The 23909-nt window shown below is 35.9% G+C and overlaps 1 protein-coding gene across 3 annotated transcripts in view; it reads left to right on the top strand.

The window, feature by feature from the left end:
• Nucleotides 1–23909, top strand: part of PSME4 (proteasome activator subunit 4) — a 99377-nt gene that overhangs the window by 14891 nt on the left and 60577 nt on the right. For all 3 annotated transcript variants that reach the window (XM_055540080.1, XM_055540079.1, XM_055540081.1), the window contains exons 2-6: nucleotides 6659–6799; nucleotides 8156–8272; nucleotides 19718–19762; nucleotides 21499–21648; nucleotides 22924–22987. In XM_055540080.1, coding sequence (XP_055396055.1) covers nucleotides 6659–6799; nucleotides 8156–8272; nucleotides 19718–19762; nucleotides 21499–21648; nucleotides 22924–22987 — 517 coding nt within the window. The remainder of the gene's footprint in view (nucleotides 1–6658; nucleotides 6800–8155; nucleotides 8273–19717; nucleotides 19763–21498; nucleotides 21649–22923; nucleotides 22988–23909) is intronic.

The raw sequence follows: 23909 nt of genomic DNA, 5'->3' as shown, positions 1-23909 counted from the left end.
TATTCTTGCCTGGAGAATCCCATGGACAGAGGAGCCTGGCAGGCTATAGTCCATGGAGTCCCAGAGAGCTGGACATGACTGAGTGACTAACACTTTCAGATGTTTTAGGTATAATTATAGCATTGACGTCATACTATTCTGCCTTTCCTGAAACAATTATCCCTATTTTTGTTTCCTAGTTTACTCTTTAATCTAGATTCAGAATAATGCTGATTGATAACAGTAAGAATAGTCATTATTGACTGAATATGATTTTAAAGGAAGTACCTCATGGAGGAGTCTACCTTAAGTCTGAAAGGGATTATTTAATTGACTCATATGCATGCCTTTCAATGATTTGGTTTCTTTTTGTTACACTTGATTAATATTTTCTAATTTACATTTTATTGTAATCAGACTCAGGCCAATGTAATATCCACATGTTAGAATTAAGTAAGGTTTTGTTTGTAGTGTATTTTACAACCAGTGTTTATAGGTGTTCCACAAAAAGATCGAAAAAAAGGCATAGTTTCTGTAAGCTTACAATTTTTATTTGTGTCTTTTAAAGTCAGCTTTACTAATTATATAATTCTAATTACATTTCCACTTCTGCTTTAGTGGAAGTCAGATTGAAGTGGTAAAGACACACAGTAATTTATTTTGTAGCTGTTCTTCAGCACATAAAGTTTAATTTTCTGTTTCAGGACTGTATAATAGTTGATATTGTATAATTGTATCAGGAGATGAGTAACCTCTGATGTTCCTTTTTGTGATGTTAGTGGCCATCCTGCATCTGTTATAGATGGCAAAATGGTGATACCTTTTATTCTTTATGAACTTAATTTGAACATCTTTTGCAGTTAATTATTGTGATTTATGGGGCTTCCCTGGTGGCTCAGATGATAAAGCGTCTGCCCGCAATGCGGGAGGCCCCGGGTTCAATCCCTGGGTTGGGAAGATCCCCCGTAGAAGGAAATGGCAACCCACTCTAATATTCTTGCCTGGAGAATCCCATGGACAGAGGACCCTGATAGGCTACAGTCCATGGGGTCGCAAAGAGTCAGACATGACTGAGCAACTTCACTTCATTTATTGTGATTTATGGTCTCACTTTTGGCTGAGAACAACTTGACTCCTATGCTCTTTATTTAAAAAATTGCTTTGGCCACTGTGCTGCTTGCAAAATCTTACTTCCCCCACCAGGAATTGAATTTGGACCACAGCAGTGAAAGCGCTGAATCCTAACCACTGGACCTCCAAGGAATCTCTCCTGTGCCCTTTTAAGTAGGAGTTGAGTAGTCTTTGATAAAGGGTCTTTTAATTAAGATAATAGTAGAAATGCAGAAATATTAATTACCTAGTTATAAGCATTGTACAACAGAAGTTGATATGAAATATTTTTACATGTTAATTTTAATTATAATAGATATTGCCTGTTTCCTTTAAAACAGTTTGTATAAACAGAGGTATACAGAAGAACATGAGTCAGTATGATCATGAAGAAGTAATATTTTATAGTGTTTGTTTTATTTTTTAATCCTAATGCATGAAAGTTTCTTTTTGTTTACATATTGTGAATGTTTTGTATCATGATATTTTATATGATGTTACATTTGACGTCCATAAAATTCTTTGAAAACAATTTTAAATGACTGCACTGTAGTCTAAAGGCACAAACCACAAATTTATTTAACAAATGAATTTAACAAATCATTCCTTTATCAGAGTTTTAGGTTTTTTTCCAAGAAATACTTATTATTGCAAATGTGCATTGAAAAGATTTTTGGTATTTTGACTTTGATATTCTGAATTTTTATTTAGGGTGTATTGCTGGATGTGATTTTTTTTTTTTTTTAAATCATCCACAAATGCTTTTAAGTACTTTCAATGACAGTATTTAAATTCTGGCTTTTAAAATTTCAAGTTAAAGTTTCATTTTTTGTCTTGTAAGTAGGACTACCCAAAGTAAAGCACTTACTTAAGATTAAATTTCTTTGCCAAATGTCTTATATGTTTTATAATAACACAGTCTTAATGTTGCTTTAAAATGATGTTAATTTTACTTTTATTTGTGGATATATTTAGAACCTTAGAAACCAAGTGATTGCTTGAAGAAAAATAATTGATGAACGACAAAGCCTGTATTGAAAACCAATTATTTTTAGCCTCTAGTTAAGCTCTAATTCTTAGTTCATGTCAATAGTACTGTATAATTTTATACTTTTTACTTAAATTTTCTAGAAATATATAGTAAACTTATCTTCAGGATGTATAGTAGAAAACCGTGACAGCATTGCACATTTGATTATATAATGACTGTTCCTGGTATGCCGCTGTCTTTACTTGAGATTAAAACGTAAAGCGTTTTACTAATAACACTATAAGGTTGTGAGGAGGAAGCAGTTGAAAAGTGCTTCTGTATTTTACTGTGTTTTCTTGCTGTGGGAGGATGGAAGCTAATGACTTGTCATCTATATATTCTGGATAGTTTAAGAAGATATCCTATTTGAAAATTCAATCATGACTGTTATTAAGGTTTTGAAGTATTTTAATAGAAATTTTTAGTCCTAAAATTTAATGTGCAAATTAATTGGGAAAAGGGAATGGACTGTCTCTAAATACAATCTAAAGTAGAATTTTTGAATAAATATAAGGAAAAACAACTAGAGTAGTTTTAAGTGAAGACTCTCAGTCTCCACTCTGAATATTTTTTTAAATTTCCTTTTTCAAGAAAGAAAAAAGAAGCAACTTTATTGCATTTACCACTCCCAGTATTTTTGATGGACTCGTTTTGGTGGGCTTCCCTGGTGGCTCAGATGGTAAAAAATCTGCCTGCAATGCAGGAGACTTGGGTTTGATCCCTGGATTGGGAGGATTCCCTGGAGAAAGGGAATGGCAACTCACTCCAGTATTCTTGCCTGGAGAATCCCATGGACAGAGGAGCCTGGCAGGGTACAGTCCATGGGGTTGCAAAGAATCGGACACAACTGAGTGATTAACACATACAGTTTTAAGATAGAGCCCAGGAATGTGTGTCTTAAACAGTCTAATGTCTAGTGAACATTTATGAGGTGATGTCAAGTTTTTCCAGAGTGGCTGTAAAAAGTGGTTTTGTCCTATTCTCACCCGAACTGGGTATTGTGGGCTTTTTAATTTCAGCCAGTACGGTGGTGTGAAGTGGTACCCTATTGTAGTTTTAATTTGCATTTACTGATGAGTGATGATGTTGAGTGCCTTTTCATGTGCTCACCAAGTCATCTGGATGTTGGCTTTCCAGAAGTGCCTACCTGAGTCTTTTGCCCATTTTTTTTTTTTTTTTTAATTTGTTTGTGCTATTTCTTATTGACTTGTAGGAGTTCTAATGCAGTTTGAGTGAGTGCTTTATCAGATAGGTATGTGTTCCAAATATCTGATTCCAAGTATCTTCGAAATGTCTTTCACTTTTCATGGTATTTAATTGTGAATAGAAGTTCCTGATTTTAATGAAGACCAGTTAACTTTCTTCTTTTAGTACTTCTGTGCTTTTCAGAAGTAGTATTCTTGGGCTGTGTTTTGATAAATTCTGAGACAGGAATTACTTTCTGGTTGGGAAGAACTATTTGCTGTTAACAGGGGAAATAAGTTTCTGAGTAATCCCCCTAAAGTTTTTGGTTTTGTTAGCAGTCCTAGCTCCTCTGAGGATTCCCCTGTTGGTCTTCTCATAGTATTGAATTTTGGAGTTTATGAATTTTATGTCCTTCATTTTTACACAATTTATATACTACAGCAAAAGTGATGTGCTTGTAGGTAAATTATTTCAAAGGCTTAGAGCAGTGTTTCTCCAGTTTTTCCACAGAAATGTCTTAGCCACAGGGGAGAGTAAGTGCCTAACCACAGGGGCACTTGGAGCCCTGACAAGGCCTGAGGTAGCCACTGGGAACAAGAGATGTTTCTTAGCAAAATTCTGTTTTATCTTTAAGATATATGCTGTTTCTTATGGATACGGTTTGTTTTCATTTGAAAGTAGCATTTAGATGATTCTAGCTTTTACTCCTCAATTTAGAGTGAAATTGAGAGAGACTTCAGGAGTTTGTACCAGGCTTTTTAAGCAGTCTGAAGTACCTCTGGCAGCCCTGGGCTTAGGGTCTTTGTGTATTGTCTTCATTAGCCCAGTTACTTTCCCTGGCCTAGGTGCTTAAGAAACATTCACTGAAAGGTAAAACTACATCTCTGGTCTCATTGCTGCTTACCCTATACTGGTTAGTTGTCTAGTACTAAGGTGAAATCATGGGATTATACCTTGGATGGACAGACAAGAGCTGAATAAATATGCAGCAGCCTGAGAAAATAAAGAGTGCTTTTACTGAACCAAGAATTTTGAGGATTTTCTAGAAAAAGAAAAACAATTATTCTCACTTTAGAAATTAAATGTGAGTTTAATTTGATCATAGTTAATGGGAAGTGCTAAAAATCATATAAGGAATATTAATGCTTTTTTGTTGATTTGTGTATTTGTCTGTAGAATGGTCTTCCTCAAAGGATTTTATGATTTTAGGCATCCAGTAATTTGTTCTAAGTTTAAGTTTGGTTTCTAAGTAGTTAATCCTTAACTATGCCATGGTCATTCTTGCTTTTGGGGACACTTTTTCCTTCAGTTTGCTTATAGTTGACACTTTTGATTACATTGAGTCTCTAAAGTTAAAAAAAAGAATGAAAACGTACAATTTTGAGATTAAAAACTGTACTTTTTGTAGCAATTTAATTTTATTATAGTTATGAGTCTAGAAACAAATAGTACAAGTTAGATAACTTGCTGTATTGTTTTAGATTCTTAGTAAGCCTGCATCAAAGATTCTTGTGGTTAAAACAGTAAACTTTTATGTCTATACTCTTTTCTTCTGTTTTATTGTGCTTTGATATGGTGTTTTAAATTAGTTTCAGTAAGTCCTTAAATAGGTTGTTATCTTGAATGAGCATTGTTTAATAAGGGAAAGGTCCAGACGGATTCTTTTAAGGTTATTGTGACAAAAAGCCAGTTAAGACCATACAACAATAAAGCATCAGTGTTATAATTGGTCATTAGAATTTTTTTTCCCCTAACTTTAAACTTTTTATTTTGTATTGGGGTATAGCCAGTCAACAGTGTTGTGGTTGTTTCAGGTGGACAGCAGAGGGACTCAGCCATACATGTACACATACCCATTCTCCCCCGGACTCCACTCCCATCCAGGCTGGCACGGAACAGTGAGCACAGTGCCACGTGCTTATACAGCAGGTCCTTTGATTATCCATTTTGAATATAGCAGTGTGTTCATGACCTTCCCAAAGGCCCTGACTATCCCTCCCTGCAACCATAAGTTCATTTTTTTAAGTCTGTGAGTCTCTTCCTGTTTGTAAGTAAGTTCATTTGTATCAGTTTTTTAAAAAAAATCCCACATATAAGAGATGTCATACGTGATTTCTCCTCTGTTTGACTTACTTCACTCAGTGTGATACTCTCTAGGTCCACCATGTTGCTGCAGTAGCATTACTTCATCCTTTTTAATGGCTGAGTAATATTCCATTGTATATATGTGCCACATCTTCTTTATCCATTCCTCTGTTGATGAACATTTAAGTTGCTTCCATGTCTTGGCTATTGTAAACAGTGCTGCAATGAACATTGGAGTGCGTGTATCTTTTCAGATCATGTTTTTCTCTGGATACATGCCCAGGAATGGGATTGCAGGTCATTAAAGGTTGATGAGAATTCAGTTATCATTAGAGGTTTCTTGTCAATAAAATACTTATTGGTAATCTCTCAATTAAAATCCCGAGTAAATCTTTCCTGCACAATGATGAATGGGTACAAAATAACATCAAAGACATTTGAAATTAAAGTGTAGCAATACATATTGTTTTTAATTGTGGCAAGCTCTTAGATTTACCCTCTTAACAACTTTTAAGTATACTATGTTGGAGAAGGCAATGGCACCCCACTACAGTACTCTTGCCTGGAAAATCCCATGGATGGAGGAGCCTGGTAGGCTGCAGTCCATGGGGTCGCTAAGAGTCGGACATGACTGAGGGACTTCACTTTAACTTTTTACTTTCATGCATTGGAGAAGGAAATGGCAACCCACTCCAGTGTTCTTGCCTGGAGAATCCCAGGTACGGGGGAGCCTGGTGGGCTCCCGTCTATGGGGTCGCACAGAGTTGGACACAACTGAAGTGACTTAGCAGCAGCAGCAGCATGTGGTATTGTTAAGGGTGTACAATGTTATGCCACAGATCTCTAGGACTTTTTCATCTTGTATGACTGAAACCCTGTTATCTCCCTGTCTCTGCCTTCCCAGCCCCTGGCAACCATCATTCTGTTTCTGTGAGTTTGATTATTTTAGATATTACATATAAGTGGTAATCATCCAGTATTTGACTTTTTTTGATGTCTTATTTCACTTAGCATAATGTCCTCAAGGTCCATCTATGTTTTAGCATGTGATGGCCTTCTTCTTAAAGGCTGAATAATATTCCTACACATATATATATGTGTGTGTATGTGTGTGTACATACACACACACACACCCATATTTTCTTTATCCATCTGTTGATGGACATTTACATTACTTCTGCACCTTGGGCATGTGACTAATGCCCCAATGAACAAAAATGTGTCACCATATATCTATTTTTAAAGTCTGTATCAATTTTTCTTTTGCAGATATATTCGACTTTATGGGAGAAAATTTAGCAAAGAAGATCATGTTCTTTTTATCAAGTTATTATATGAGCTGGTATCAATTCCAAAACTGGAAATCAGCATGATGCAGGGATTTGCCCGTCTCTTGATCAACTTGTTAAAGTAAGTCCATTTGTTGTAATTTCTGGTAAGATTTTTTTCTTTCTTCAAGATTTAAGGGAATGAGGAGAGCCAAGTGTTCTTTGCTAAGACCAAGTCCCAGGTTACCATTTTGGAGAAAGATTGCTGAAGACTTTATCATAAGTTTAAACTACATGTGTTAATTAACCTTTTAACTAAAATTCTTTTTCCTCCATGAAGCCTTCTCTTCTCTAGCACACACTAAACTATATGTTGTCTGATTGTTTCATTTATACTAATTAGCTTTCCTTATGTAAGTTGTAAGTTCCTTGCGAAGACAGAAACTTTTCTTATCCTGGACACCCAGCACAATTCCAGAAACAGGGAGTATTCCATAGATAGTACGGGAAAGTATGAAATTCATCTACAATAATGGTGGCACATATTGTAATGCCACTTTTTTCAATTATTAATTTATTTTAATTGGAGGCTAATTACTTTACAGTATTGTAGTGGTTTTTGCCATACATTGACATGAATCAGCCATGGGTGTCTATGTCCCTATAGGATTCAGGTCCCCTATCCTGAACCCCCCTCTCGCCTCCCTCCCCATCCCATCCCTCAGGGTTGTCCCAGTGCACCGACTTTGAGTGCCCTGTTTCATGCATCAAACTTGGACTGGTGATCTATTTCACATACGATAATATACATTTCAATGCTGTTATCTCAAATCATCCCACCCTTGCCTTCTGCCACAGAGTCCAAAAGTCTGTTCTTTTTATCTGTATCTCTTTTGCTGTCTCACATATAGTGTCATTGTTACCATCTTTCTAAATTCCTTATATATGCGTTAATATACTGTATTGGTATTTTTCTTTCTGACTTACTTCACTCTGTATAATAGGCTCCAGTTTCATCCACCTCATTAGAGCTGATTCAAATGCGTTCTTTTTAGTAGCTGAGTAATAGTCCACTGTGTATATGTACCACAGCTTTCTTATCCATTCATCTGCTGATGGACATCTAGGTTGCTTCCATGTCCTGGCTATTATAAACAGTGCTGCGATGAACACTGGGGTACCCGTGTCTCTTTCAATTCTGGTTTCCTCAGTGTGTATGCCCAGCAGTGGGATTTCTGGGTCATATGGCAGGTCTGTTTCCAGTTTTGTAAGGAATCGCCATGCTGTTCTCCATAATGGCTGTGTAATGCCTCTTTTTATGCGGTGCCCTTTGAGGTTTGAGCAGCAGCAAAAGTCCTGTGTGTTGTTCTTCCTGCTGACATGTTTTACCAGTGAATGGCTGAGGATGGGGGAAAGCAAAACCCACTGTGATGACAGCAGCATTTAACAACTGCCTGCCCTGTATAGTGTGTAATGTGCACGTTCTTTCTTTAATTAGGAAAAAGGAACTTCTTTCAAGAGATGATTTGGAGTTACCTTGGCGACCACTTTATGACATGGTGGAAAGAATATTATATTCTAAGACAGAACACCTGGGATTAAATTGGTTTCCTAAGTAAGTGTTTCCATTTAAAGTACTTTTGGGAGAGCACTTTTGGGGCTTGATCTTAGTTGAGAAATGTTGGGTTACTTGAGATAAGCAAGCAATATACATTCTAATGTGCTCATTTCTATGTAACTTGACTCCTAAAAGCATTTATTGCCCTCTTGAAATTAAAAGATGCTCCTTGGAAGAAGAGCTATGACAAACCTAGACAGCATATTAAAAAGCAGAGACATTACTTTGCCAACAAAGGTCCATCTAGTCAAAGCAGTGGTTTTTCCAGTAGTCATGTATGGACTGCTGGAGAATTGGACTATAAACAAAGCTGAGTGCCAAAGAATTGATGCTTTTGAATTGTGGTGTTGGAGAAGAGTCATGAGAGTCCCTTGGACTGCAAGGAGATCCAACCAGTCCATCCTAAAGGAAATCAGTCCTGAATATTCATTGGAAAGTCTGATGCTGAAGCTGAAACTCTAATACTTTGGCTACCTCATGTGAAGAACTGATTCATTGGAGAAGACTCTGATGCTGGGAAAGATTGAAGGCAGGAGGAGAAAGGAATGGCAGGATGAAATGGTTGGGTGGCATCACTGACTCAATGGACTTGAGTTTGAATAAGCTCTGGGAGTTGGTGACAGACAGGGAGGCCTGTTGTGCTGCAGTCCATGGGATTGCAAAGAGTTGGATACGACTGAGCCACTGAACTGAACTGAACTTATACCTGAAACTGCAGTTAAGAATTTCCCACCACTGTATCTCTTAACAACTAAAGTTCATCAGCATACTGGCCAAAGAAAACGAGAGATTTTTGTTTGAAATCTAGTATTTTGTCACTAAAAGTAATGCACATTTGGCATTCTTCATAGTATATCCACGTGTGTTTTAATTCTTCAGCTAAAATGAATGCTTCAGAGAGGAGCTTTGCCTATTCCAGGGGGACCCACATCCCAAAGCACACACACTTGTAGTTAAAGAAGCATCAGTTTCAGTGAATGACTATTCTTAGAGCACGGTCAAATGTGCTCCTTGGTTTATATAATTTCCTAGTAATGTTTAGACATTCCAAGATTATAAATCTCTGGGTGTTTATGGCTTCTTGTGCATACATCTTGACTCTTCCAGATCTCTCATTTTGGTACGTTTTGTATTTTATTCAGAACCTTTACAGAGCACAGTGTGATGATCTGTCCTTTTTTGAATAATAGTGATTTCAGACTTGACTGCACAGTGTCAATTTTCCCTGTTAACAATTTGTCCAGTTGTGATCTACCCCTTAAATTTCTTAATCTTGGCATGTTTTACTTGAATTTGTAATTGAGGTTTATTTTTAGGAAATCTTTTCTTCAACTTTTAATAGCTATTTCCTTTTATTGTCTAGAGTAGTTTGTTTTATATATGTATGTACTCATTTCCTGAAGAACATTATTTTATATGCCTGTATTTTTCCTTTCTCTCTTTTATAAATTAAATCTTTAAACATTTACTTCTTTCTTTTTTCTCTCAGTCCTAGACATGTTTACATGCCTACCCAGGTCAGTGCATTTAATTATTAGGCTTCACTTAAGTCAGCAGTCTTAAGTGAATTTATTTGGAAAATGACGGCAAATGGCAGACTCTAAAAGATATTCATGTCATAGGTAAATAATGAACTGATTTAATGAAAAGAGTAAATAAATATAGGTAATTGTGAACTTAGGCCCTAACTCTTTTTGGACAGTGGTCACAAATATAATGGTCAAGAAGGCATTTATTTCCTGAAGACTCCATGTGTTAAAACAAAGAAACCCATTTCAGTGATTAAAAATGGCAAAACCTGTCATAAAACTAAATGGTAAAATGTCCAAATGTGTTTTTACTAATATTTATTATGAAAACCCAAAATTTAACATGAAGGATTACTTTTGAGTTTTATTTCTGCTGGAAGGAGCGTAGCACAGACTGGATTGACTAGACCTTAAAATAACGAGCCCATTGAACTTTTGATTAGAATCACCATTTCATAGATTTCAGGAACCTTTAAACTGTGTTCAAATCAGTTATCTTTCTGACATTTTCCTGGTTGATTTTTTGACTACCTCTGAAAGTGTTTGATAAATCATGTGGGAGAGAAAGCAATTCCTTCAGTAATTTCTCCTTTTTCAGTAGTTCTTTTACTTGCTTCTTTATAACCAAGTGTCATACCTCCTGTCCTGACAGGTGTAACTTTCCAGAGGCAGCCACTTTTTTTTTTAAGTATTATATGGTTATTCATGAATACCTGTGGCTTTCCTCTCTAGCAATGCCACTGTTTTCCTGGAAATTTTGTTAAAGCTTATAACTGTTAGTGTTAGTTATTGTTTGTAGTTCTTCCCATTCATCTTGATACTAATTACCAAGTTATTTCCTTAACTTCACATTATCCCTGTTGTTATGGAAACCTTCCTTAAAAGTTTCACCTTACCTGTTCTTGGTATTTTGAGGAGACATCGAGTCTTTGCCAAAATCTTTTGCTTTAAAGCCATGACTCTTGACTGAAATAGACTCAGCAACTCCTGTTGTATTCTATAGATAACTATTCCAAAGTGAAATTCATAAGTAACATGACCTTTCTACACTCAAAAATAAATATAAATTATGTTTTAACCAAAAAAGAAATAATGGGAAAAGAAATAAAGGGAAAGATATCCCAATTGAATGCAGAGTTTCAGAGACTAGGAAGGAGAAATAAGAAGGCCTTCTTAAATGAACAGTGCAGAGAAATAAAGGAAAACAATAGAATGGGAAAGACTAGAGATATCTTCAAGAAACTTGGAACATTTCATATAAAGATGGGCATGGTAAAGGAAAGAAAAGGTAAGGACCTAACAGAAACAGAAGAGATGAAGAAGAGGTGGCAAGAATACACAGAAGAACTATACAAAAAAGGTCAAAGACCCTAATAACCACCATGGTATGGTCAGTCACCTAGAGCCGAACATCCTGGAGTATAAAATCAAGTGGGCCTTAGAAAGCATCACTATGAACAAAGCTAGTGAAGGTGATGGAATTCCAGTTGAGCCATTTAAAATCCTAAAAGATGATCCTGTTAAGGTGCTACACTCATTATGTCAGCAAATTTGGAAAACTTTGCAGTGTCCATAGGACTGGAAAAGGTCATTTTTCATTCCAAAGAAGGGCAGTGCCAAAAAATTGTCAAGCTACTGTACAGTTAGGCTCATTTCACATACTAGCAGGGTTATGCTGAAAATCCTTCAAGTTAGGCTTTATCAGTATGTGAACAAAGAACTTCCAGATGTATAAGCTGGATTTAGAAAAGGCAGAGGAACTAGAGATCAAATTGCCAACATCTATTGGATCATCGAAAAAGTGAGAGTTCCAGAAAAACATCTACTTCTGCTTCATTGACTATGCTAAATAAATCCTTTGTGTGGATCACAACAAACTGTGGAAAATTCTTAAAGAGATGTGAATACCAGACCACCTTACCTGCTTCCTGTGAAACCTTTATGCAGGTCAAGAAGCAGCAGATAGAACTGGACATGGAACAACTGATTGGTTCAAAATTGAGAGAAGAGTATGAAAAGGCTGTATATTGTCAACCTGCTTATTTAACTTACATGCAGAATACATCGTGCCAAATGCCAGGCTGGATGAAGAACAAGCTGGAATCAAGATTGCTGGGAGAAATACCAATAACCTCAGATATGCAGATGATACCACTCTAATGGCAGAAAGTGAAGAGCTAAAGAGCCTCTTGATGAAGGAGAAAGAGTAGAGTGAAAATGCTGGCTTGAATCTCAACATTCGAAAAATGAAGATCATGTCATCTGACCCCATCACTTCATGGCAAATAGAAGGGGAAAAAGTGGAGGCAATGACAGACTTTATTTTCTTGGACTCCAAAATCACTGCAGATGGTGACTGCAGCTGTGAAATTAAAAGACATGTGCTCCTTGGAAAGAAAGCTATGACAAACCTAGACAGCGTGTTAAGAAGCAGAAACATTCATTACTTTGCCGAAAAAGGTACATCTAGTCAAAGCTATGATTTTTCCAGTAGTTATGTACAGATATGAGAGTTGGACCATAAAGACGGCTGAGTGTCAAAAATTGGTGCTTTTGAATTGTGGTGCTGGAGAAGACTCTTGAGAATCCCTTGAATAGCAAAGATCAAACCAGTCAATCCTAAAGGAAATCAGTCCTGAATATTCTTTGGAAGGTCTGATGGTGAAGCTGAAGCTCCAATACTTGGGCTACCTGATGCAAAGAGCCGACTCATTGGAAAAGACCCTGATGGTGGGAAAGATTGAAAGCAAAAGAAGAGGGTGGCAGAGAATGAGATAGTTAAATAACATCACCGACTCAATGGACATGAATTTGAGCAAACTCGGGGAGATAGTGGAGGACAGAGGAGCCAATGTGCTACAGTCCATGGATTGCAAAGAGTCAGACACAGCTTAATAACTGAACAACAACAAAGTTTACTTGAAGCAATCTGTATTTCAAACATGCATGCACTATTACACTGTAAAACAGTATGATATTCAGGTTTTACATCTATTTATAATGAGTAAGTTTGAATTTATAAGTAAAAAAGGTCAAAACATTCTGTATCAGAAGTACAAGAAAAGGTAAGAGCAGTATTTTTAGTGGACATTAAAATAACATTTAGTACTAGGATACAAAATAACAGATCATACATCTGATGAGAGAGAGAGAAATAACTTTTAACTTCAGACTACTGCCTGGGAAAAAAGGAAGTAAGATACTCTGGCAGGTGAGCTGGCCTTATTTATAACATAGTGAAAAAATGAGAGTGTTAGTTGCTCAGTCATGTCTGACTCTTTGTGACCCCATAGACTGTAGCCCACAAAGCTCCTCTCCATGGACTTCTCCAGGCAGGAATACCAGAGTGGGTAGTCATTCCCTTCTCCAGGGGATCTTCTCAATCCAGGGATCAAACTCTGGTCTCTCGCATTGCAGACACATTCTTCAGGGTCTGAACCCCCAGCGAAGCCCCTATTTATAACATAGTGTCACAGTGATTCTTTATGTAATTATGTGGGATAGTTACTAGTATTTCCGAAGATTATTTTTGAACATTATTACATGTGAAAGAAACAGAGGCAAAGGATGAATTGAGAGAAGACACATTAGTATATGAAGCCATATAAAATTTGTGCAGTTGACTTTCGCCAACATAAATAATGTCAGTGTGTAATTTTTACAGCATGAATAGCCTTTTGTGCCCTACCCAAAAAGGATGACAGTCCAAAAAAAACATGAAGCATTTCAACAACAAAACTATTAATGAAGTTCTGTGACATCCTCATTTTTTATGTATCACTAACTGCCAACGATACTTGGTTCTAAGACTTAATCATTAATATTAGTTACATGTAGTGAAGTCGCTCAGTCGTGTCCGACTCTTTGCGACTCCGTGGATTGTTGCCCACCAGGCTCCTTGGTCCATGGGATTTTCCAGGCATGAATACTGGAGTGGGTTGCCATTTCCTTCTCCAGGGGATCTTCCCGACCCTGGGATTGAATCCAGGTCTCCAGCATTGTAGGCAGACGCTTTACCATCTGAGCTACCAGGGAATATTTATATGCAAATCTGCTGTCTATGGGGTCGCACAGAGTCGGACACGACTGATGTGACTTAGCAGTAGCAAAAGTATATGCTCAAGGATTTGGTTTTGGCAAATCAGATGTGGCAACAGAATTGCCATTATGCTGTAGTTTTTTTCTTTAGAAATCATGAATAACCTTAGGTAAAATTTTCAGCAAAACCGAGTATAGCCTTCCTTCAATTTATATGTTAGTTGTATTCCTAGAGATTCGATGTCTGTTAATAAACTGAAAAATAGTTAACGTTAAAACAGCTATCTTTTATGTTCAAAAAGTTTTAATCTATATGACCATGTATTGAGATATTTGAAAGTCTTGCAATAATAATTTTTTGTTGAGTTTGGCTGTTCCGTGAATTGCCGGATATCTGGTATACATGGCTTTAATCACTAAAGTTTCAATGAGTCCTCCCTACTAATTGTGATAATCAAAAATGTCCCTTACATTTCCAGAATGCTCCCTGCATGTGGTTAAAGTCTTAGGGATTTGTTTTCTCTTTTCTTGCTTCCATGCAAGTTAAAGTTTCCTGCCTCATTAATCAGCCCTTCCTGTTTTCTTATCACTAGTCCAGCACTTTCTTTTTTTCTGTTTTTAATTCTGTAAGATGCAGGTCTTTTAGTTTCCAAACCAGTATTCTTCCTGTTCCTGTGCATCTCAGACTGTCCACTTAATACCTCCTATCCTTTCCCCAAAGAGGTTTCCTAAGAGGTATGGTATGAGGAACTTCTTGGAATTTTTACGTTTTATCTTAAACATTCATGTCTTTATTAAGCTTATTAAGTCATGTTTTCATAAGTAAAAATTTCTTCCCTATGTATCTCTTAACTAAAGTTGATGCTCCAAGAAGATGAGCTATATTAGCCTAGTGGCTTGAAGTACTTACATGCCGGGCTGTATGCTTCCACTAAAAGGAGCACACATTGCGAAGTGCAGCTCTGTTGATGCACCTCTTTTTAAAACTGGTGATTATTGTTCCAGTTTTAAGGAATCAGAAAGAATACTGGGAACTACTTTTGAGGGGGCACTTTCTTGGTGAGAGGCCGCACTGTAGGACAAAATGTGAAGCTTAATGTGTCTTCTGTTTAAAAAACAAGGTAGAAAATTATACTTAGAACAGTTTTTCAGGACTATAATTCTTGATTCATTGTCTCTCATTTCTTGTAATCTTTTTACTGTTATTATCATATTTTACTTCTCTGCAAAGGAGAACCTGTTACCGTATTTCCATTCAGGTCACACTATATAAAGTTATAACAATTAACTTTGGAAGATTTTTGAATTCTTTGGTTCTTGGACTTTTCTTCATCACATTTACCTGGATTTTTAATACCAGAGGAATCAAATGGTCTTGGTTCTTATGCCAAAATATTAGAGATACTATTTGGAGAGCCAGATAACAGTACTTTTTGTTCCTCACAGATAGTCTCTGTCCACTGAATTTCTAAGGGGGGGAGGGGGGGTCACTGAAAACATTTAAAAACGTACTTTCCACTTAAGATTCTATTTATCAATAATACAGTAGAATAGCAAGTGTTCATAAACAAGGGATAGAAGTGTGACTTTTTATAAACATTTTATTTTAGAAAATTTCTTAAAGAACCCTTTAATATGGCATGCTTTTGGAATTGGTATTTTGTTTTGAGTACTTTCGTCTTAGATGTATTCTGACACATTTTGAAACAGTTCTGTCAGCTGACTGCATGTGTTCATAACTATTTTTAGAATACTATTTTAGTAATCAAAAGTGAAAGGTTGCTTCATTTGTTAACTGTTTGTCTTTCAAGTCTTAAACTCCTGTGCCTTATGTATTTGTCTTTACTGAAACCACTGCTTAGAATGCCATGCATTTCAACATGATTTTAAAAGCTGGTTCCATTGTTTGGAACAAGGATTATAAACTTGCTTCTCCTTTCCCTTGTTCTTCTCTGTCCCATCCTCCTCCTCCTCCTTTGCTTCCTTTCCCTCTTTGTCCTCCTTTCTTTTTGCCTCAGGGGCAAAATACCCTTTTTACTCTCATCTGTTTTACTTTCTACTGGAGAAACAATCTGTAGGGGTTTTGTTTATTATTATTCAATAGAAAAATTAAAATTGGGGAAGATCTAGGTAGCTGTGAACTTAACTACTAGCAACTTAAGAGCTGCTTATTGTTTACTTCATAAAAGAAGCATTTGAATCTTCGGGTCATGGTTTTATGTCATGAAACAGTGTTCCATGCACTTAATTGGAGAAGCATATTACAAGTTACAAATGTAGGCAGCTCACTAAGGAAAGGAGAAGAGGGCACATGATGAGATGGTTGGATGACTTCACAGATTCAATGGACATAAACTTAGGCAAACTCTGAGAGATGGTGATGAACAGGGAGGCCTGGCATGCTGCAGTCATGGGGTCACAAAGAGTCAGATACGACTTGGCGACTGAACAACAACAAAATTTTGTGTGAAGTGGCTGTGATGAATGACTGCTTGCTGATAAGCAGTGTTAGATTTTAAAAGATTAGCTTTGAGATGGCTAGTGTTTGACTAACTGATGGTAGATTTGTTTGATTTAGGAAAAACAGGAAACAATGGATGTATTAAGTTACAGGGAGGTTGAAGGAGAGGTATGTAGAATATACCAGGGTTACAGTTTCCTAGTTCATTTATAAAAAAGCCAGTCTGATTACTCTGAAGTTAATTTTTAGCTCAAGAATTGTGAAGTGAAGCTGAATGTTCTTCTGGCCATAGGCAGTCCATACTACTCTCATTTTGACTATATCATTTGCTGTACATTTCTTTGATTTCGTCATGAACATTGTCCAGGTTTATATAAGTCCACTATCTCAGTAACTGGAGGCCAAAGCTTTTGGCTTTCCTCAGGCTTCTCGGCTACATATTTGGCATTTACTTTATTAACATAAGGAATCATAAGGAACTTGCTTCTCAAAAAGAAAAATTCACACCGAGTCATTTGTTGAAACTGGGACAAGAGCTCAAGAATTGGGACAGGAACTTACGTTCTGCCCTGATAAATAGGGTGACAGTTGGGGGAAGACTTTCCTATTTTGATGCCATTTCCTAAATATAAATTAATAGCTACTCAGAGGCAGTAGAACAAGTGTAAAAGCAAAATTAGTACAAAATTTTAGTTCTTGAGATTGAAAATATAATTTATGTTGGCTAAATATGAAATAATTATAGTTAACATTTATTGTGCTTAATTCTGGGCCAGGTAACTGCTTTCTTTACATTATCTTGTTTAATTTTTGTAAAAGCCTTGAGAGGTGGGTATTACTGCTTTTATACAGATATGAGGCTATATAATATTTCTCTCCTAGTAAATAGTTGGACAAGTGTTCACCTTCAAATCTATCTGACTCTGAGCCTAAGCTGTGAACCATTCATTACATGATATACTGTGGCTTTCTTTCCAACCTAACATGCCTTTATTAAGAGGGAAGAGGGTTTGAGAAAACCCACCCAAAGCTTAGTTCCTCTGTTAGATCCCTTTTGATTGATTAAAAAAGAAGAAGTGTTTTGAATTGTTGTCACCTTAACATTAGAAATTTCCAACAGTTGGGAAACTTTAGTGATTATTCACTCCCTCTAAAAATTAGTGAAATATAATCTAGTAGCATCTGGTCTTAACCTTTTATTTTATTTTTAAACAGAAACATTGTTCCCTTCATCTTGAGAGATTACAAGAATCACAAAAGGTCACTATACAGATATCACAGGTTAGAGAGATTGTACCCTTTTCTGGATAAAGAGCATAAATCCATTGGCACAGGCTTATATATAAGGAGGGGTTGAATTTGACTTCATTTAGATGAACTGAATCACATTCCCACACACCCCATTCCTCTAGTGAGTGGAGTGACAGCTATCAAGTCTTACGGTTAACCACCTGTTCTTCTGAAGCGTGAAGGGAACTGGAGAAAGCAGAGCTATGCAGCCTTTTGTGACTGGTTTTCTAGAATCATTTTTGATATTATATGAAAGTTTGTTGGTAGAATAGAAAAGTTACCAGTAAGCATAGCAGGTTTTCTGTGTTGTACTATCAAATAGAAATACTGCCACAGAAATAGTTAAAAATAAATGTAAAGTTAACATGAAAACAGACATTAGGAAGTATAGAATTATAGATCTTCTGCTTATTTCCTTGAATCATAAGTTTACCATTTTAGAATTTTTTTTTTTTAGAATTATCTTTTTTTAAAATCTATGTTTAAATTGATCTCTTGTTTTGTTTGTAACCTGATGGACCTTCACATCTTATCTATGAGTTCTAAAATTTGTTTCTCAGTGGGGGTCTTCAGTCCAAACTAAAAGAAGGTCCAAAGATCCATGCTTTTATTTATTGCCCTGATAGAAAAGGTTTATAGAGCTTTGTAAATGAATAAATATATAAATCTATTAGTAATATATGTAAATGAACACAGCCTTGTTATAAGCCCTTCAGAAATGCCCAGGAGTAAAAATCATAGCTGTGGTCTTCAGGGAGTTGTAAATGTAGTTGGAGAGAAGTTTGCCCCCCTCTCCCCACCTTTTTAAAAAAAAAACCACAAACAAACTAGGCAAGCTTAGATGTTCCCTCAAGTAAACTCTGTTTCTGAATTGGTGAGGTTTTTTTTGTGAGAGAAGTTAGTATCTGTCTTTGATAATCAGAAAATGCTCCACGATGGCTCTCTAGCCATGTGGTCATCTTTTTTATTTTAGAATTACCTCATGTAATTAGTAGCCCAGTTTCCTCTTCAGTTAATTTTGTTCTAAATATTTACTTTTGAAATTAAAGAAGATTCTTACTGCTTCAAGTAATGAAGTTAATAGTTTTCTTTCTCGGTTATATACTACATTGATTACTTGTGCTGAGTTTGGTTTGTGTTATTCCTTAGAATTTCCTTAAGAATTTCTTAAGATTAGTTCTTAAGCTTTCAGAGACGTTGGATAGACTTCTGGACTTAAGAATTCCAAGAAGCTTAATGAGAAAGTGTCAGGTGGAAGCACTGCCTAAAAGTTACCTCTTTCCCCCATAATTTGTTCTTTTGAAATGTAGGGACTAGCTTTATTTTTACTTGAGTGCATCACAGTATAAGTAGGCACACATTTATTTTAAAATTCCAATTCAAAATCACTCTTTGTTTTGTTGATTTGTATTTGACCTCTTTTGACTGTGGCCTAGTTAATATTTGAAGTATTCCATTCTGGTGATGTGTGTTTAAACTAGTACACACTAGACTTTTCATTAAAATAGAAGTGTTATTTATAAGTTCATATACCAGTGTTTATTTTGCTTTACTAAAGTCACTTGAACCACCTACAAGTTGGAAAATAAATTACAGCCTTTAATATTCATCAACTAACTTTTTAAGTAGCTGGTCAAAAAGGTGGCTGTTGTTATTTTGATAATTGTTCCTGGCAATAAAGTGCCTTGGAGGGTTATAAAATTCTCACCGGTAGGATACAGAAAACTAGTCTCCAGCAGCTGCTGATAGAAGCACTCTAGACTTTGCTGTTTGTTTGAAGCCTCTGAGCATACTTCTTGATGTGATGTGTTGATAAGTATGGTCATTGTGCCCACTTGATGTGTTGATAAGTATGGTCATTGTAAAGATTGAAGATGATTTGCCCTTTTTCCAGTTTTCTTCCCTTTCGTTCATTGTATAGAATGAACAAAATGAAGACAAAGGAAAGAGTAGATTACAGCATTTAGGTAGTCATTAGACTTTTATGCATATGAAAGAGAAGGATTAGTTATTGCGTGTATACAGATAATATCTAACTGTGTATCTTAGAGATATTTATTAATTGAATTATATCTTTTCTTAAAATATACCAACCTAATTTACCAAATGGCTTTTTCCCCCCAGTTCTGTAGAAAATGTTCTCAAAACACTCGTGAAGAGCTGCCGACCGTAAGTAGCTTCTCAATTTATAAATCTTCTTATTGTTTCTGTGGACTTTTCCCCATCTGTAGTATGCCTTGAAAAGGAAATTAAAGATATAAATAGTGTCTGACATTGGGATGTTAGTCACTGAGCACAGTATTATTTCCAACTCTTGAACTGAACTTTTCAGATTTCATTTATAAATTCAGAAAGGTTTAAGTGGTGTGGGTGTCAGTCACCCATTAGAAAGTAAGAATGCAGTAATGTGTGTATAACTGGCTTCATTTGAAAGATATCCCTGGAGTATTGTTACTAAAGTCAAAATTATTTTCCAAAATGAGCCTTGTAGGTATTATATAAATATGAATAATAAGAAGATGGCCCATATGTTTTTTTTTTTTCCCATTTCAGTAGAATGTTTGACTTTGAATATCCCATATTCTGATGTTTAAAGATAAATGTGGATAGAATTTAGTTTAATTAAAGTCTAGATGTATGGTCTTGAACTGTTTTTTCATTGTTATTTATCAGGCTGTTCTAAGACATATACTTTTGCTATGAATGCAGTGAATTCTTTTGAATGGAAATTTGTGTATTTATCATATGCATATTATAAGAGTTGAAATTAGCTTATAGATCAGATTTTGTTGCTGACCTACTATACTACTCAGTCTTGGACAAATGTATTTTCAAGATATAGAATGTCTCCTTTTTAAGAAGCTTAAGAACTAACCTAAGTTACTCGATAAGCTACTAGTGAGCATTGTCCTTTTGTGAAATTTGATCATCACTGAGGTATTTACTGGTTTTTAGGTTCTTAGGTAATTTGTAGAATGCCAAGCTTTTATTCTGGGTTACTTGGCTGACAGTTGACTATGAAAAATTAGGAAGAGGATTTAGTGTATAAGATCTTTGAAGATAGGCAGTAAAGTGTGATTCTAGTAACACAGAGATATAAAGATATAATAAGATTAATAATACAATGTATAAGCCAAACCTCCAAGTGTATTTGAAAGGGTTTCCTTTTTTTGGCCCATATTCAAATCTGAAATTTTAAGATGCTTGTCATTATTTTAAACCCCAGTTGCCTCCCCATTTGGGTATCCGTTCCATACCCAAATGGATAATGGGTCCTCATTATCCGCTTGTCTTCATTTTGTGTTTGTCTGTACACTTCCACTTTTATTTTTCTGAATCTTCCGTGCCCCAGGGATGCTCCTTCCCATATCTTAGAGTTTTAGAATGTTAGAGCCTGTAGGACCAGATCATCTAGCTTAGTCGTTTCTTATACACAGGAGAACTCAGGGTCTAGTGAGGGTAAATGGTTTGTTCCTTAGGTGCCAAGAGGTTCCTGGGCTGATATTCTTTCTCACTTTGCTGATTATCTGTTTCTTATATAGACTGGGTTCCCTGTGACAGGATTTTTTTTTTTTCTTATTGCTGTTATATAGCACACAGGAACAAAAAAATACCAGCAATCATGTTTTAAATTTGTAGGCGATTTGAATCTGAGATTTATCAGCTTTATAGCATTTTTCCAGGTCCAAAGACAAGAAGAAAATTTACCTTATCTAACTTAAGTGTGACAGGCTGTTTATTTTAGAATTGTAAAAATGTGTGTTTCTTGTCAGCTAACTTGACATTGGTAGTGTGTGATATTATCTTATGAGTACATTCCCCTTTTCCCCCTTTTTTGTCAGTCATATAATGATGTAGAGCTTTTAGTCAATGATCAAATACACGAAAACTTTCTTTTTTATTAGGTATTTTCCAGCAGATGCCACAGCTGAGATGCTAGAAGAATGGCGGCCTTTAATGTGTCCTTTTGATGTAACAATGCAAAAGGCCATCACTTATTTTGAAATATTTCTTCCTACCTCCCTTCCTCCAGAACTTCATCATAAAGGTTTTAAGTAAGTGTGTATATATATATATGCGTGTGTGTGTATGTGTATCGATAGATTCTAGAATATAGTAGGGAATGCATATATGTAGGTATGCACACATGCACATATACATATATATATGTGTATGTATGTAGGCAAACTAGTACAGTAATAAGTAAAAAAGAAATTACCAACTCAAGCATTATGTTTCTTACACTTGAAATGTGTGTGAAAGCTAAAACAAATATCGGTTTACAGATAAAGAGAAAATAAGGCATTTATATATCAAACCACATAAAATGTGGGCTTTCAAAGATATTGGGAGAGAAAGAATGTTAACTGCAAAAAGGAATTGAAAATTTCAGTAAATAGGCAGTGATGGAAAGGTTACATTGCATAGAGTTTAGGGAAGGGAAAAATGTTTTTCTAAACCTTGATTTTAACCCTCATCATGTAGTATAGTTTTTCTTGGGTTTCTCTTTCTCATAACTGCAGGTATATAATAAACCCTAGAATGAAAAATACTTAGATTGTACTTTTATGAAAAAAGTAACAGGTATAAAAAAAACCTAGAAGGATAATAGAACATATCAGTATATTATGGGTGGGAGGGCTATTATGCTTGGCCCTCCCACCATCTCTCCCAGCATGTTTTCTATAGTGAGATGTCACATCTTTTATATCTGTCAAGTCAGAAATTTTGTATCTAGCTATATATTTATGAAATTTTAGTTTTAATTACAAACTTCTAAAAACTTTTAATTTCTTTGACATTTGTGAAAATTTGTTAATATTCAAGTGTGTTTTTGCCCCTGTATTCTCTTCACTTTCTTTACTTTGAGATATTTTTTCCCACTTTAATTTAACTGCTTCTAAAACTTTGTGACTCATTTCTTTTATGGAACTATTACTGTGGTGCTAGTTAATGCTGTAATTACTAGTTGGCCTATTAAAGAAAAGAGAGTAAGGGAGAGTTGCAGGAACAGGTAGTAAAAGGAAAACATTAAAGGAGAAGGGCATGGAGAGGAAGGAGAAGCTTAACAGTGTTAGATAAGGATAGACAGTTATTTAGCAATGAAGTAGAAATTTGATGAGATTATTCCTTTTAGCTTAAATAAATTGAAAAGGGAATATTCAGACAAAAGTAATCTTTTGTTCCATTAAGTTTGTAACTATCAGTGTTATTTTTTCAAGGTTGTGTAGTATCAGTAAGAATAATAGATTAAAAAAAAATACAAAAGATACCTGGCTTTAAACCACTTTCTGTAAATCACTTGCTATTCATAACATTTTTCTTTTCAGACTTTGGTTTGATGAATTAATTGGCCTTTGGGTTTCAGTGCAAAATCTCCCACAGTGGGAGGGGGTGAGTATCCCATTTTTTTCTTATATACATTTTAGTTTGGAAGTAACTATCAGATCATTTGATAAGTAACTTCAGTTCCGTCGCTCAGTCGTGTCTGACTCTGCGACCCCATGGACTGCAGCATGCCAGGCTTCTCTGTCCCATCACCAACTCTTGGAGCTTGCTCAAGCTCATGTCCATTGAGTTGGTGATGCCATCCAACCATCTCATCTTTCCTTGTCCCCTTCTCAGTACCTTAAAATTGGCTATTAGCGATGTTGTAATCAGTTTTTTAGAATTGTATTTGCTGTATTCTAATGGCACCCCACTCCAGTACTCTTGCCTGGAAAATCCCATGGACGGAGGAGCCTGGTAGACTGCGGTCCATGGGGTCTCTAGAATCAGACACGACTGAGTTGACTTCACTTTCACTTTTCACTTTCATGCATTGGAGAAGAAAATGGCAACCCACTCCAGTGTTCTTGCCTGGAGAATCCCAGGGACGGGGGAGCCTGGTGGGCTGCCGTCTATAGGGTCGCACAGAGTCGGACACGACTGAAGCGACTTAGCAGCAAGAGAACTAGACATTTCTTTATTTTGGTTTTATCACTATCTGGAAGTATGTGCATGTACTGTGAAGTAGATGAAGAGGAAGGCCCTGTTGTACCCCCATTCGTGTGGTGCTGGACACCTGGTGGATGTTTTCTGTGTGTATTTGATTAAAGACTTCTTTATCTGTTTTTTGCACTGTGGATGATGCTTTGTCATCTCCTTTTTAAAAAGATAAGCATTTCAACTGCATTTGATTTTATATGGGTGATAAGAATCAGGACCTAAATTTGGAGATTTGAAAAGACTGAGATGTAAATATTAAATTCAGTTGTGCCAATAACTAATATTCTGAAAAGAACAAATGGATAAAGGATGTGACTGTGACCCCTAA

This window comes from Bubalus kerabau, chromosome 11 (genome assembly GCF_029407905.1).
Source record: "Bubalus kerabau isolate K-KA32 ecotype Philippines breed swamp buffalo chromosome 11, PCC_UOA_SB_1v2, whole genome shotgun sequence".
Lineage (NCBI taxonomy): Eukaryota > Metazoa > Chordata > Mammalia > Artiodactyla > Bovidae > Bubalus > Bubalus kerabau.
The sequence above is the reverse complement of the archived record's forward strand: the minus strand, read 5'-3'. Positions and strand labels throughout refer to the sequence as shown.